The sequence below is a fragment of the Thalassophryne amazonica genome, chromosome 20 (genome assembly GCF_902500255.1).
Source record: "Thalassophryne amazonica chromosome 20, fThaAma1.1, whole genome shotgun sequence".
In the NCBI taxonomy this organism is placed as follows: Eukaryota; Metazoa; Chordata; class Actinopteri; order Batrachoidiformes; family Batrachoididae; genus Thalassophryne; species Thalassophryne amazonica.
Genome location: NC_047122.1, coordinates 51,040,870 through 51,058,479, shown reverse-complemented (window position 1 = coordinate 51,058,479; position 17,610 = coordinate 51,040,870). Strand labels below are relative to the sequence as shown.

The 17,610-nt window shown below is 40.9% G+C and overlaps 1 protein-coding gene across 1 annotated transcript in view; it reads right to left on the bottom strand.

Annotated features, from left to right (window-relative positions):
- vps50 (VPS50 EARP/GARPII complex subunit) overlaps positions 1–17,610 on the bottom strand; it is a 208,962-nt gene that overhangs the window by 173,426 nt on the left and 17,926 nt on the right. The window contains exon 4 of the mRNA XM_034161518.1: positions 13,379–13,450. Coding sequence (XP_034017409.1) covers positions 13,379–13,450 — 72 coding nt within the window. The remainder of the gene's footprint in view (positions 1–13,378; positions 13,451–17,610) is intronic.

Here is a 17,610-nt window from a genome sequence, read left to right as displayed (position 1 = left end):
ACGGTTGGGATGTTTTTTTGGGGGGTTGTTCTCATCCTCTAAACATGATAAGTGGAGTTGATTCCAAAAAACTCCATTCTGGTCTCATCTGACCACATGACCTTCTCCCATGCCTCCTCTGGATCATCCAGATGGTCACTGGTGAACTTCAAACAGGCCTGGACATGTGCTGGCTTGAGCAGGGGGACCTTGCTGCCCTGCAGGATTTTAAACCATGACAGCATCATGTGTTACTAATGTAATCTTTGTGACTGTGGTCCCAGCTCTCTTCAGGTCATTGACCAGGTCCTCCTGTGTAGTTCTGAGCTTTCTCAGAATCATCCTTACCCCACAAAGTGAGATCTTGGTTGGAATCCCAGACCGAGGGAGATTGACAGTCATCTTATGTTTATTTATTAGAAAGTGGAAGAAACACAACAGTTGTCTTCTACCAACCTGCTTGCCTGTTGTCCTGTAGTCCATCCCAACCTTGTGCAGGTCTACAGATTTGTTCCTGGTGTCCTTAGACAGCTCGTTGGTCTTGGCTATGGTGGACAGGTTGGAGTGTGATTGATTGAATGTGTGAACAGGTGTCTTTTGTACAGGTTCAAACAGGTGCAATTAATACAGGTAAAGAGTGCAGAATAAGAGGGCTTCTTAAAGAAAAATTAACAGGTCTGTGTGAGCCAGAATTCTTGGTGGTTGGTAGGTGTTCAAATACTTATTTGCAGCAGTAACATACAAATAAATTATTTTTTAAAAAAAATCATATATTGTGTTTTCAGGATTTTTTTTTTTAGATTATGTCTCTCACAGTGGACATACACCTCAGATGAAAATTTCAGACCCTTCCATGATTTCTAAGTGGGAGAACTTGCAAAACCGCAGGGTGATCAAATACTTATTTTCCTCACTGTATGTACGGGAATAGAAAAGGTTTTGGACCATTCTACTGGTCTGCTACATTTGCTGCTGCAGCTCAGCTAATTAATTGTTCAACAATAAATCCTGTTGAAGACATCTTTCATTGGAAAAATTGCCACAAGAAAAGACATATGACTAAGCCACTCTCCACATTCCTGCAAGCACACGCCATCTGTTACAAACAAAAAGCAAAGTAAAGGCCAGAGCTGGCAGAGACAGAACATATATTTATGGTATGTGTCGACATTTTATCAATCCCCGGCACATTCGTTATGAGGCTAGCCATCCGAAATTGACATGTTAACCTTCTAATGGGTCTTAATAAGAAGGCACTGACTAAAAATTTGTGTACTGAGACACCCGAGTCAATAAGAGCGCTACATTAACCAACTTAAGATACGGCTTTGGAGCAGAGAAAAGTGCCAAGCAGCAGTAATAGAAATTGTCGCTTCAAGCCAGCGAAGCACTAAAACAAAATACATTTTACAAACATGCATTCCACAGTGATATCACTCATGTCAACACTGAAGCGGTGGTGCAGTGAAGTGCGTACATACACTGCTTTAACATTTTGCAAGAAAGGTAATGTTCATGTTTGTGATATGGGGGAGACCAAAAATTTCCAACTCAATTGAATGGGTACTATCTATACTGAAAAGTCACATGTTTGTTGTTATCAATAAAAATGTGTGTACGTATATATATATATATATATATATATATATATATATATATTTTTTTTTTTTTTTTTTTTTTTTTTACACGGAGGATTAGCAGCAATCTTCCATTCCAGCTTATTAATTAATCAAAATCCTAGACAGAGCTTTAATTCATTTGAAAGCTTGTCTCTTAGTCTTGTCCATCCAAATTGGAAGTCCCAAAAACCAGTTTTATTGTTATTATCTATCGTCCACCTGGTCGTTACTGTGAGTTTCTCTGTGAATTTTCAGACCTTTTGTCGACTTAGTGCTTAGCTCAGATAAGATAATTATAGTGGGCGATTTTAACATCCACACAGATGCTGAGAATGACAGCCTCAACACTGCATTTAATCTATTATTAGACTCTATTGGCTTTGCTCAAAAAGTAAATGAGTCCACCCACCACTTTAATCATATCTTAGATCTTGTTCTGACTTATGGTATGGAAATAGAAGACTTAACAGTATTCCCTGAAAACTCCCTTCTGTCTGATCATTTTTTAATAACATTACATTTACCCTGATGGACCTACCCTGCAGTGGGGAATAAGTTTCATTACACTAGAAGTCTTTCAGAAAGCGCTGTAACTAGGTTTAAGGATATGATTCCTTCTTTATGTTCTCTAATGTCATATACCAACACAGAGCAGAGTAGCTACCTAAACTCTGTAAGGGAGTTAGAGTATCTCGTCAATAGTTTTACATCCTCATTGAAGACAACTTTGGATGCTGTAGCTCCTCTGAAAAAGAGAGCTTTAAATCAGAAGTGTCTGACTCCGTGGTATAACTCACAAACTCGTAGCTTAAAGCAGATAACCCGTAAGTTGGAGAGGAAATGGCGTCTCACTAATTTAGAAGATCTTCACTTAGCCTGGAAAAAGAGTTTGCTGCTCTATAAAAAAGTCCTCCGTAAAGCTAGGACATCTTTCTACTCATCACTAATTGAAGAAAATAAGAACAACCCCAGGTTTCTTTTCAGCACTGTAGCCAGGCTGACAAAGAGTCAGAGCTCTATTGAGCTGAGTATTCCATTAACTTTAACTAGTAATGACTTCATGACTTTCTTTGCTAACAAAATTTTGACTATTAGAGAAAAAATTACTCATAACCATCCCAAAGATGTATCGTTATCTTTGGCTGCTTTCAGTGATGCCGGTATTTGGTTAGACTCTTTCTCTCCGATTGTTCTGTCTGAGTTATTTTCATTAGTTACTTCATCCAAACCATCAACATGTTTATTAGACCCCATTCCTGCCAGGCTGCTCAAGGAAGTCCTACCATTATTTAATGCTTCAATCTTAAATATGATCAATCTATCTTTGTTAGTTGGTTATGTACCACAGGCTTTTAAGGTGGCAGTAATTAAACCATTACTTAAAAAGCCATCACTTGACCCAGCTATCTTAGCTAATTATAGGCCAATCTCCAACCTTCCTTTTCTCTCAAAGATTCTTGAGAGGGTAGTTGTAAAACAGCTAACTGATCACCTGCAGAGGAATGGTCTATTTGAAGAGTTTCAGTCAGGTTTTAGAATTCATCATAGTACAGAAACAGCATTAGTGAAGGTTACAAATGATCTTCTTATGGCTTCGGACAGTGGACTTATCTCTGTGCTTGTTCTGTTGGACCTCAGTGCTGCTTTTGATACTGTTGACCATAAAAGTCTGCACTGTTTCTTTCTCTTTTTGCTCTGTATGCACCACTCTGCATTTAATCATTAGTGATCGATCTCTGCTCCCCTCCACAGCATGTCTTTTTCCTGGTTCTCTCCCTCAGCCCCAACCAGTCCCAGCAGAAGACTGCCCCTCCCTGAGCCTGGTTCTGCTGGAGGTTTCTTCCTGTTAAAAGGGAGTTTTTCCTTCCCACTGTAGCCAAGTGCTTGCTCACAGGGGGTCGTTTTGACCGTTGGGGTTTTACATAATTATTGTATGGCCTTGACTTACAATATAAAGCGCCTTGGGGCAACTGTTTGTTGTGATTTGGCGCTATATAAAAAAATTGATTGATTGATTGATTGAAAAGTTTATTACAGAGATTAGAGCATGTCATAGGTATTAAAGGCACTGCGCTGCGGTGGTTTGAATCATATTTGTCTAATAGATTACAGTTTGTTCATGTAAATGGGGAATCTTCTTCACAGACTAAAGTTAATTATGGAGTTCCACAAGGTTCTGTGCTAGGACCAATTTTATTCACTTTATACATGCTTCCCTTAGGCAGTATTATTAGACGGTATTGCTTAAATTTTCATTGTTACGCAGATGATACCCAGCTTTATCTATCCATGAAGCCAGAGGATACACACCAATTAGCTAAACTGCAGGATTGTCTTACAGACATAAAGACATGGATGACCTCTAATTTCCTGCTTTTAAACTCAGATAAAACTGAAGTTATTGTACTTGGCCCCACAAATCTTAGAAGCATGGTGTCTAACCAGATCTTTACTCTGGATGGCATTACCCTGACCTCTAGTAATACTGTGAGAAATCTTGGAGTCATTTTTGATCAGGATATGTCATTCAAAGCGCATATTAAACAAATATGTAGGACTGCCTTTTTGCATTTACGCAATATCTCTAAAATCAGAAAGGTCTTGTCTCAGAGTGATGCTGAAAAACTAATTCATGCATTTATTTCCTCTAGGCTGGACTATTGTAATTCATTATTATCAGGTTGTCCTAAAAGTTCCCTAAAAAGCCTTCAGTTGGTTCAGAATGCTGCAGCTAGAGTACTGACGGGGACTAGCAGTAGAGAGCATATCTCACCCGTGTTGGCCTCTCTTCATTGGCTTCCTGTTAATTCTAGAATAGAATTTAAAATTCTTCTTCTTACTTATAAGGTTTTGAATAATCAGGTCCCATCTTATCTTAGGGACCTCGTAGTACCATATTACCCCATTAGAGCGCTTCGCTCTCAGACTGCAGGCTTACTTGTAGTTCCTAGGGTTTGTAAGAGTAGAATGGGAGGCAGAGCCTTCAGCTTTCAGGCTCCTCTCCTGTGGAACCAGCTCCCAATTCAGATCAGGGAGACAGATACCCTCTCTACTTTTAAGATTAGGCTTAAAACTTTCCTTTTCGCTAAGGCTTATAGTTAGGGCTGGATCAGGTGACCCTGGACCATCCCTTGGTTATGCTGCTTTAGACGTAGACTGTGGGGGGGTTCCCATGATGCACTGTTTCTTTCTCTTTTTGCTCCGTATGCATCACTCTGCATTTAATCATTAGTGATCGATCTCTGCCCCCCTCCACAGCATGTCTTTTTCCTGGTTCTTTCCCTCAGCCCCAACCAGTCTCAGCAGAAGACTGCCCCTCCCTGAGCCTGGTTCTGCTGGAGGTTTCTTCCTGTTAAAAGGGAGTTTTTCCTTCCCACTGTAGCCAAGTGCTTGCTCATAGGGGGTCGTTTTGACCGTTGGGGTTTTTCATAATTATTGTATGGCCTTGCCTTACAATATAGAGCGCCTTGGGGCAACTGTTTGTTGTGATTTGGCGCTATATAAAAAAAAAACTTGATTGATTGATTGATTGATACACAGTTTCAGTAAGTTTCAGTGGTCAACCTCAACAGATCCCAGTAAGCACTAGACAAAATCAACTCTACTAATGAAAGAATAAATGACAATAATAAAAAAGTATATGAAACAATGCACAACAAAAACACAAATTAAACAGATAATACAGAAAATCCTGATCTGGATTCTGGATGAAGTTTCACTTTATATAGGCTTTGAAGGGTTACTCTTAGCAGGATTACATCAAAACTACTGCACAGATTTTGATGAAATTTGCACCACAGATAGATATTGGGGGATGGAAGACTCCACTGAATTTTGAAGGTGATCCAGATCTGGATTCTGGATCAAGATTACCCTTTATACAGGATATGAAGGATTACTTCAAAACTACTTCACGGATTCTCACCAAATGTGCACCACAGACAGATATTAGGGCATGGAAGACTCCACTGAATTTTGGAGGTGGTCCAGATCTGGATTGGCGGACGTCAGAAATCATCGATTGCTCCTTTTGACTGCAACATACAACATGAAATTTTCTGAGCGATTTTAAGCCAATATTGTCTTTTGATTTTGATATTGGAGAGAAAATAAAATACTACCAATTTTCATTTATGCAACACTGGAACAATTAGACCTAGCTTGTCAATAGCAGATGCTGAAACACTGACTCATGCTTTTGTTGTCCTCCAGAATTATAGATTGTAAAGTCACATTTTCTGGTCTACCACTATAAACTATAAGATATTATATTTGAAATATGACTGGCCAAATTTTAAGTGGAACATGCAAATTTGGAATGCAGAGAGAAGCACCGGCAGCAGTTGGTCTCAGGACCTATGTAGGAAAAAAGAAAATATGTGAGGGCTGATTTCAAAGTTCTATTAATACCATTTTGATATTAAATGGTTGAATGCTATTTTCTATGGCCATGAATGTGTCAGGTTTGTTTAGCCTTATGTACCAGCACATCCCTGCAATTTCATTGGGCAGGCCTGCTGTATAACCCTAGGGTTCAAAGGAAAACATCATGTTGTGCGCTTTTTCATTTCAAGCTCCAACACTATGGAACAGTCTACCAAATTAAATTAGGAAGTCATGGTTGTCTAATGTTTTTTTTTTTTTTAACTTTGTCTTTGGGGGAGGTGATGGTCTAGCGGCTAAGGTGTTGGGTTTGAGTCCAGAAGATCATGGGTTCAAATCCCCGCGTGACTGGAAAATCACTAAGGGCCCTTGGGCAAGGCCTTTAATCCCCTATTGCTCCCGGTGTGTAGTAAGCGCCTTGTATGGCAGCACCCTGACATCGGGGTGAATGTGAGGCATAATTGTAAAGCGCTTTGAGCGTCTGATTCAGATGGAAAAGCGCTATATAAATGCAGTCCATTTACCATTTGTCTTTCTTAATTTGTAATTTAAGATTTTTTTTAGATTATTATTATTAACTATGGACAGCATAAAGTAATTTCAGATTGATTTCAGTGGAATTTTATTGGGAAATATGACAGCCATAAGCGTGACCAACTTTTACAAGCTGGAAGAAGGGAGAGAATTCATTACTGTTGAAGCAAAGAGTCATTTTAACTTTTAAGTTTTCTTACAATAAGAATATGTTTCTGCACTTCATTAATATCCCTCCTTTGCAGCCTACATTTCAGTGACGCATTAGTTTATGATACATCGGAACTCTAATGCATAATGCATTGAATCTGATCCTGGATGCACCATTAAAACACCACAAAACAGTCTGTGTCTTTCATGTTCTCGCAATGCACAACCCAAAAAAATAAATAAGTAAAAATTTATACATGAACAAATGAACAGAGCCAAAGTGAAGAAAGAGTGGCAATCAGATATGCAAGCACTGTGGTGCAAGTGGTACCTTTCTCACGTCTTTCGCTTCTATCAAATGTACATATGGTCTCAGTAGTACACACCAGCACACACATACCTGTGTCAACTTGCTTTACAGCTTAACTAATGACAGCTCAGATGGGGTGTGGAGATCTTGACAAGAGGAAAAGCATTTACAGGACAGCTCCATAATGATAACATCAAAGGAGCATTATCACTTCCTCATGACGGGCTGTGCTCCATTTCACACACTGACGACCCCCTGCCTCAGCAGGGACTTGTGTAAGTGAGCAGGTATAAGACATTATATATACGATATGACTATGTTCACACTGACGCCCCGCCTGTCAAGATGTTTTACCCTTCATGACATCAGCACTGACATTCATATGTATGGTTTCACTTTAGGCATCAAATAAGTATAACGGTGCCTCGTACACAAGTTACGGCAAAATGAAGCTTGAGACTGAAACTGGGATGGCATCATCAGCAAGGCATAGCCGAAGTGTTTCATGGTGCAGCCCTCACTATGGTCACACCCACCCACCCACACACACACACCCACACACACACACACACACACACACACACAAACACACACACACACACACACACACACACACACACCACACACACACACACACAACAGAGTAGTTTCATAAAGAAAGAGATCAAAGAGGGAGCAGCTGAAATGAATTTCCTTTGCAGGGTGACTGAGCTCGCCCTTAAAGACAGGATGTCGAAATCTCAACATGCAGAAGGAGGTCAGAGTCAAAATGCTGCTCCTTCACATTGAAAATCGCCAGCTGAGGTGGTTCAGCCGCATGATTAAAATGGCCCCTGAATGCCTCGCTTTGAGGACTTCTGCTTGTTGCTAAGTAGGAGGAGACGATAAGACACAATCACAACATGCTGGAGGGATCATAAATTCCAGAGAGAGCTGGAGGATGTGACTGTGGGAAGGTACACCTGATGTACCTTATTTACCCTGTTAATAGTGCATGCTGGAAGAAAACTACACTGAGCCTTATTTGTTATCCACAATTGGTCCATAAGTATTTGGGCATGTCACCCCCTTTTTTGTGCGATTTTGTCAGTGTACACCAACACAATATAGGCAAAAAGAAAGCAATCAAAATTTGCTTGTAGTGTAGACTTTTAGCCTTAATTCAAGGGGTTTGACAAAGATTTTGCATTAACCATGTATGAATTACAGCTATTTGCATATTATATATATATATATATATATATATATATATATATATACACATATATATACGAGGTCTGTCCGTAAAGTATCGTACCTTTTTATTTTTTTTCAAAAACTATATGGATTTCATTCATATGTTTTTACGTCAGACATGCTTGAACCCTCGTGCGCATGCGTGAGTTTTTCCACGCCTGTCGGTGACGTCATTCGCCTGTGAGCACGCCTTGTGGAAGGAGTGGTCCCGCCCCCTCGTCGGATTTTCATTGTCTGGAAATGGCGGAATGAAAAGGACTTTTTTCCATCAGAATTTTTTCAGAAGCTGTTAGAGACTGGCACCTGGAAACCATTCGAAAATTTATCTGGCTTTCAGTGAAAATTTTACGGGCTTCACAGAGAATAAGGACTTTAACTACAGGTTTAAGGACCCCTTTAAAGGACGGTCGGTGCGCCGCGCTGCGAGCTGCGACGATGCGGCACAAACCACTGGATCATTTCTAAGCTGATGGCTCTGTGGATACGAGACCGTCGTGTGCTCTTTCTCTGGTTATCACAAGACCTGGACATCAGCCATTTTCCGGCAGATTTCACTTTTAACAAGAGATTTTGTCATGGAAAGCCGCGCGGAGGCTTCGCGCGTCACGACCGATTCGCTGATGAAGCGAGACAAAGGAACACCTCCGTTTCGGCGTGTTAGAGGACAAGTTGGGACATGTCCGAATTGTAAATTGTAATTTGTGGCTTTACGTCAGTTTGCATCTGCACCTTTTTCTTGTCTTATACGGAAGGATCTACTTTTTTTAAACTTCATATTGTCTTGCGGCACGTTTGGTGAGTACACATTTCTTTTATTTGTGCTTGAAAATTATTTTGGGGGACTTTTTCATACGCCCATTTGATTGAGTGGTGTCGCAATGAAAATCTACTGTCTTTCGCCTCCGGTACCATCGCGGGATATGGAGGCGAGACCCGCAAAGAATCCCAGTCATTAAAAATATATAAACCTCTCTCAGCATCCATGGAGCTCTGGGGCTCCGATTGCCGAGACGTGCGGTGCTGTGGATTTTGCTGCAAGAAGTCTGTCCTTGCAGCAACAGGTGTACCGGCTGCTTCGCATTAAAACAGCGAGCGTAATCTCATGACTTGTGCCAAGTGTGCTGCAGCTCCATTCAGTAGACAGAGAGGTGATGCCGGTGTTGTGCGCTGAATCTGGCACAACACCGGCTGCAAAGCAGACACGGGCGGTGTGAGTGGCCCGCGTCGGCGGCTAACGAGCTCGTTAACGAGCCCACAGACTTAATAAGCGCAGCGGAGGCAGAGAGCGGGAGAGGACGAACGGCGCCCGCTGTCGATGTCGTTGCTGATCTGAGCACACAGATCTGTATCTCACATTCATTGCAGCTTACTTTTGGATGTTGAAACCAGGACGTGTATAAGTAACATTACTAGCAGATAAAATCAATTTCAATGCGGAATCGGACTGAAGGCGGGAGCGCATTGTCTTGTCCCTGACGTCATGGAAATGATACGGCTGTACAAACTGTTTTCACAGAGGGCTAAATTTTAGCTGCAAATTTGTCATTTTTAAACGAAGATTTCTCCACTGAATTACAAATTTGGGCTTCCAGATTTACTTTACTGCATTCACAAGGGTCATATAAATACATAGCTATTTCTTTCTGAAATCTGACCACATTTATTTAAATACAGGTCTACTTTAAAGCAATATGTCTCAAAAATCAAAAATGCACAACAAAACAAATAAGGAACGAATGGGAGGAAACTGGAGTCAATGTCTGTGACCGAACTGTAAGAAACCGCCTAAAGGAAATGGGATTTATGTACAGAAAAGCTAAACAAAAGCCATCATTAACACCTCAACAGAAAAAAACAAGGTTACAATGGGCTAAGGAAAAGCAATCGTGGACTGTGGATGACTGGATGAAAGTCATATTCAGTGATGAATCTCAAATCTGCATTGGGCAAGGTGATGATGCTGGAACCTTTGTTTGGTGCCGTTCCAATGAGATTTATAAAGATGACTGCCTGAAGAGAACATGTAAATTTCCACAGTCATTGATGATATGGGGCTGCATGTCAGGTAAAGGCACTGGGGAGATGGCTGTCATTACATCATCAATAAATGCACAAGTTTATGTTGATATTTGGACACTTTTCTTATCCCATCAATTGAAAGGATGTTTGGGGACGATGAAATCATTTTTCAAGATGATAATGCATCTTGCCATAGAGCAAAAACTGTGAAAACATTCCTTGCAAAAAGACACATAGGGTCAATATCATGGCCTGCAAATAGTCCGGATCTTAATCCAATTGAAAATCTTTGGTGGAAGTTGAAGAAAATGGTCCATGACAATTGGCTCCAACCTGCAAAGCTGATCTGGCAACAGCAATCAGAGAAAGTTGGAGCCAGATTGATGAAGAGTACTGTTTGTCACTCATTAAGTCCATGCCTCAGAGACTGCAAGCTGTTATAAAAGCCAGAGGTGGTGCAACAAAATACTAGTGATGTGTTGGAGCGTTCTTTTGTTTTTCATGATTCCATAATTTTTTCCTCAGAATTGAGTGATTCCATATTTTTTTCCCTCTGCTTGGTCTAAAAAAGTAACCGTTACTGACTGCCACAATTTTTTTTCCTGATTTCTTATAGTGTTTCTTAAAGCCAGAAAGTTGCTATTTGAAATGGCTATAGTTTTGTGTCATGTCTGTGATCTGCTTTTTTTCTACAAAATTAAACAACTGAATGAACATCCTCCGAGGCCGGTGATTCCATAATTTTTGCCAGGGGTTGTACTACTTTGTTCTTCTTCACCCTGTTAACCTCACAACCACCACCGATTGGGCAGGAGTGTGTGTTGCTACCTTATTTTCTGTCTTATGGCCCTGTCACACCTTGATCTAATATGTTATGGGTAAGATCTGTGCTAGTTAAGAGCACATTGAAGTACGCCAGTATACGTCGCAGTATGGCAAGGTTGTCGTTGAAATTTTGTGTGTGCACAATGTTTTCGATGCATGCCAGCGTATGGCTGATACGTCCGGCACATGTGGGTCATAAGTTGTAGGTAAGTTATGCGATTGTTCACACGTGTTACTTGTAAGCTATTTATAAGTCAAAATACATGGAGATAACGTCTAATGTATCCAAAATGTATTTCTAACCTATGAGTAACTTGCTTGGAACCTATTTTAACTTATATTGAATTTATCTCCAATGCATATTGACGTATGTAGATGTATTTGACGTGTTCCGGACGACCACAGAACTGTGACAACTATCATATAATGGCATATTGGTAGCATTTTTTATACATCGGCATACGCTGGCTAAATCTTCATGTGTGACAGCTGCATTACCACACATTTAATTATCATTACTAACGCCAAGTCATCAGAATTAAAACACCAAAATCATCACATTTGACGTGAATACTATTACAATGTGATACTTCATGGAACAGATGACATCCAGATTTTTGTTCACTCTATTACTTTGTTTAAAATAATAACATTAAGAAGCAGCCTGCATTGCCAGTAGTTATACCTCAATGCTTTACAGAGCTGTTCAATTGTCCAGCACATATACATCGAAGTTACTTTAATGAAAATGAAAGGCATCAGAGGGCTGATGCAAACACTGTACACTCTGTACACTGGGACATATACATGTCCTTAAGTTGTATGTTCTCAATCAATCACAAGTCACAAGTATTTTGCTGATCAATATAAACTTTTGATCATTTCTCTGACCCTACTGGTTGGGGAGACATAGCAGAAAATACATTTTCTGTCTGATTGCCTCCAAAAATGAATGATCTCAACATGTATGCCAAAGAACTATTCCCACAAAGTTTGGTGAAAATCTGCCCGGTGGTTATCTTTTTCACAAATAGACAGACACACACACGACCAATTACAATACCTTGCTTCGCCAGTAACTCGCGTATGCATAACTCACGTTTCGGCTTTGCTCACGGTCGATTTACCCTGAAAATTTAGACTACTGTGTAATTGAATTTAAGTTTTAGTGGTCAACCTCATTAACTCATGGCCCGATTTTGTGGACCCCAACCTGCGCGAGTTAACGGGGTTCACCTGTACATGTAATGGAAATGCAAGTATTGGATCAGGATTCAGTATGGGCAGGTACTCCAATATTCAATGATCTGGATTTGGGTCAGGATCAGGACATTACAAATATCAAAGTAGAAATCAATTTAGAGACAACAACAAAAAAAAAAACCCTAAAAGTCTCACACCTAGAAAAGAACAACAAAGTATGTCTTTGACAAAATTATTTTAAAGTTGTTACAAGCCTTAGAGTAGTACTGAGGGAGAGTAAAGGTAAAGGATTTGCCCAGCTATAGTCTTAGGATCCCATGCAAGTGTGCTTCTTTGATAAGTTTTCTAAGAAACACAGCTTCAGATTTTCTGCCTGACAGCACACTGGATCCATTATCGTGGCTTTTCCAGTAAGGTCCTTGACGGCTCTCTGCCAGGTGGAGAGACAAAATGCGCAAGTTTCCTTCAAGGTTTTCATGAGGTGTAGACTTCGCCATGCCACGAGCCACAAAGTCTACAACATCCCTTCACATAAACTGACATTTGTGTGGGTCCACTTCCAAAAAATGTCAAAAAGGAGGGACTCAGGAGAAGAGAAAGGCCTGCTTAGAAAAATAAAACAAAAGATAAGAGGGAGTGTGGGGGAATTGATGTAAAGTACAAAAACAACAGAAGCAAAAACAAAAGCCGATAGGGAACAAGAGAAACGGGCGAGTACAGAAGCATGACAGGAATGAGGGGAAGTGATGGGATTTAAGGCGCAAAGGGGAACGAAGCGTTTTCTCGTGTTCCTATAAATAGCACATGTTCTGAAGCTGCCAGTACCTGATCGACCTCAGTACACTGGCCACGATGGAAATCGTCTGGATCATTACAGATGGCTCATTAAATTCACCCAACAATAGCAACCATTAAGGCTTTGCAGTTTCCACGGTACAAGTATCTGCAACAGACCGTGACCCGTTCTACAAGAGAAAAATTTAAACCTACACTAAAATTAATTCCTGTAACTCTCTCTGGATTAAAGCTCTTGATGTACATTGCGGAATGCAGTCAGTTTAGTCACTTGTTTTTTTTACGCTGAAGTTATTTTGAGTGACAGACAGAAAGAGACACTTACTGCTGCCTGTTGTCTCTTCAGTTTGTCTCTGTGCTCCTCCAGTTCCTGCAGGCTCAGCTCAGGTGGGAGTTTCTACAATCACACACACACACACACACACACACATATATATAAAACATAGGTGCAACTTCATCAACATAAAGTTTCTGAGACTTCTGATAACACAAATGCAGTCTCTGCAAGTGCATCAGAAAACTGTTCAATACTTCATCACGCGCATACGCAGGAGCAAGCACGGGCAACATTCTGAGATGTTCCTGCACCTACACAGATGTCAGAATGTTACTGAAAAAACATGCGAAACTTAGCAAGGGGGGGGGGGGGGGGGGGGAATACTTCTACAAGCCAAAAAAAGTAACAGAGCACTTACAGGAGCAAACGCCAAAACTAAGAGATCTAAGGCCTCATCTTGATAATCTTTTGTGCACGGTCTGAAGTGTGCAGCACAAGCGCATTGAGGATATGTCCAATTCCACCTTGCTATTTAAACAGTGTGCAATTTCCAAGTAAGGCGTAGGGCACAAAGGGGTTGTATTTAGTCTGAGTGTCATCACTGCGTTTAATAGACAGGTGCACCTGCAACTCTCACATTATGGTGCTGATGATAAACTCAGAAGTGAGAGGTTTTCTGGTGAGGAGATATTTCTACACTCAAAACATCAAAGCTCACAATCAGGAGCAGTAGTCATAAACCATAGCTCCCCAAAATGAAGCACTTGTGTGCCTCTTGCAACAAGACCTCCCCATCTTCCTCTGACCACCCAATCTCCACCAATGTGCACTCCTGTGTGCAGATACAGAGTATATGTGTGTTGAGAACCCACCTATGTAAGGTGCATCTGAATAAAGTGATGCAGCGAGGACATGCACATCCAAAACACATAAAAGGTGTGCTGTATCAAGAAAAAGTATACCAAAAATAGAAATAGAATGATCCACACCACCACAGCGCTCCCATGCAAAAAAGCTTTATTCATAAAGATGTGACGTTTCGGGCAGGCTGCCCTTCCTCAGATGAATAAAGTAAATAAATGTGATTAAAGTACCACATAAATAGCAGAAAAAACTTTATGCTCGACTTTAGAGGAAGTTTTTGGTGGTCTATGGCTCAACTGCTTTCTGTTGCCTCACAACGACAATAGCCCACACAGAAAGGAACTGGGCATGAATGGAATTGAATCCCCAGACCTTCTTGCTGTGAGCAAGAATGCTCACCTCTGTGCCTGTGTTGTCTCCTACTCATTAGGTTGCAGGTATGAACCCCGCCTCTGGCAGCTCTGTGTGGAATGTATAACTTTCCATCAGGTTTCCACGGAAGCACTTCCTCAGACATGTCTTAGGAGCAATCTTAGTATTTTATACTGTAAAACCGAGCTAGATAACACTCTCAGAGTGTTAATAGTTCAAAAATTGTTTTACACTCACCCAGGGTTCCTATAGAAGCCACTAACACAGTGTTTATTTAATCCATTTATGTTTGTGATTTCAGATTTGCAGTGTCTCTGGGATGTCTTTTATGAATGGAATTAAATCAACACATAAAACATTTTGTGTATTAGAAATATTATTTTGATATTAGTCAGTTTTGTCAAATAAGCCAATGGGCACACAGATGCGTGCAAGTAGACTTGTTATATAAAGAACGTGTGTGCTGAAGGTGAAAAAGAGAACTGTATTAGTTGGAAACTGCTCTAGTACTGAGACTTGTACTAAGCCACCTTTGAAGCAAATAACCATCATCCCCACTAAACAAATTGAACGCAGCCTTCTCCTACAACTAATGCAGGGTTGTTGACACAAACTGGTATACTGGGGAGACACCTAGCTCGTCATACTTTTTCACATGGTTCTTAGCATTATTTCTTTATGTTGAGTGTATACACACAGACCACAATGTGCCATGTGTGCAAATGTACCATTAATCTGGATGCGAGTCACCGTAAAACAAGAAGAAAAATATCAATCAGAAGGATGTGCTGGGTCTTAGAGAAAGAGTAGATTTCATAAATCCTGTTGTCAAACTGAAAGACCACACTCTTTAACAAAGAGAGGTAATAACCTAGCCTTCATACTACTCAGCAGTGTACTTGTTTGCACTTTTACAGACAGCCAGAACATCAAGGTGGGGGACAGCTAGGCTAAGGCGAGGCCATCTATAATGTTTTTTAAAATCTATAGGAGTTTCAAAACTTAACTACATGTAGTGATATAAACCTGCACACATTTAGCTCTGAACAGATGTTCTCATATGTTCAGTGGTGACAAGAAGCAGTTTACTCGAGTTCTTTGTCCCTAGTACTTTTCAAAAATATATATGACTTATGCAACTTTGATGTTGTTTTCCCTCTTCAAGACACTGGACAGATGCAACTAAAGGTGCCCCAACATGAGCATGCCTGTGACTTATGCAATAGCATGGACGTTGTCATGACAATCACACCCGCTGTGTTCACAGCTGGACGCCGTTCTTTGTTCTACCGGCTGCCATGTGCTCTGCGTTGGACGCTCCGTATGTAAAATAATTATTTTGTGGTGGATTAATCATTTTTTTCTGCAAATTGGCCGTTGAAAATGGCTATAACCGCATCCTGAATCACAGAGGAGGCTGCAGCTGGAGCCCTTCGTGTGCTACCTGCAGAAAGCATTTTGAGCTGTCAAAAAAGGTAATTATTTGTCAGGTTTACATTATCATGGCTTGATAAAACAGTTGCATGTTCTTTCTTGTGTACAGCTGTTAAAGTATGTTTATAACAGATTTAACTTCTTGTTATAATCCTTCAGCCGAACTACGCTCTGATGCGATCCACTGACATCACCACTCGCACGCACCGCCACCCCTCTCGCATCCTGTATGCACCCGTTAAAGGCGAGTTTACTCTCCAGCACAACACAGATCATGCTATTGCATGAATCTAAAGGCATGCTCGTGTCAGTGGGCCTTAACACTTTGGAGCAACATACAGTCTGTAAAATATGGTAATTCCCTCCCCTCTACTCCACCCCTAAAAGGTTTCGGACAAAGGAAGCAATCATCAACAGTGAGCAGAGCACTGAGCAGCATGATTGCTAGCAATGTTGTAAAATTGCACTGACACTTGATGCACACACGTCGTTGTGATGATCCCACCTGCTGTGTTCCCAGCTGGACGCCATGCTTTGTTCCACCATTGTTGTAGCAGATTAAATGAGCCAGCAAATGAGCTGGAGAAAGCATTTGGAGCCATCTAAAATGGTAATTATTTGTCATGTTTACACTGTCATGGCTTGGTAAAACAGTTGCATATTCTTTCCTTCTTGTGTGCAGCTCGTTATAATCAATCAGACCAGCTATGCTCTGATGCGGTGTGCTGACGCAACCACTCGTGTTCACGTCTTCTTTACTCCACTTGATAACCTACACATAGTGTTGTGGAGCTGATCACAACACGTAGCACAACATTTATGAAAGATTTTTTTAACATTTCAAAATTCTCTTTGCGCAAATGCACGCGCCAACGCCCCTCTCACGTTCAGTCTGCACCCGTTAAAAATTAGTTTACGCTCCTGCATGACACATGTCGTGCAAGTGCATACATCAAAGTCGTGCAAGTGTCAGTGGGCCTTAAGTGTAAACCTGAGCTTGTCGATTTGTACATTTGCAGGAAAAACATAAAAGAAAATGCTTTCTTACATTTCTCAACTGAGGGTTCTTCAGATTTGGGAGGAGATTCTGGTAAATTCAAATCAAATCAAATCAATTTTATTTATATAGCGCCAAATCACAACAAACAGTTGCCCCAAGGCGCTTTATATTGTAAGGCAAGGCCATACAATAATTACGGAAAAACCCCAACGGTCAAAATGACCCCCTGTGAGCAAGCACTTGGCAACAGTGGGAAGGAAAAACTCCCTTTTAACAGGAAGAAACCTCCAGCAGAACCAGGCTCAGGGAGGGGCAGTCTTCTGCTGGGACTGGTTGGGGCTGAGGGAGAGAACCAGGAAAAAGACATGCTGTGGAGGGGAGCAGAGATCAATCACTAATGATTAAATGCAGAGTAGTGCATACAGAGCAAAAAGAGAAAGAAACACTCAGTGCATCATGGGAACCCCCCCAGCAGTCTAAGTCTATAGCAGCATAACTAAGGGATGGTTCAGGGTCACCCGATCCAGCCCTAACTATAAGCTTTAGCAAAAAGGAAAGTTTTAAGCCTAATCTTAAAAGTAGAGAGGGTGTCTGTCTCCCTGATCTGAAC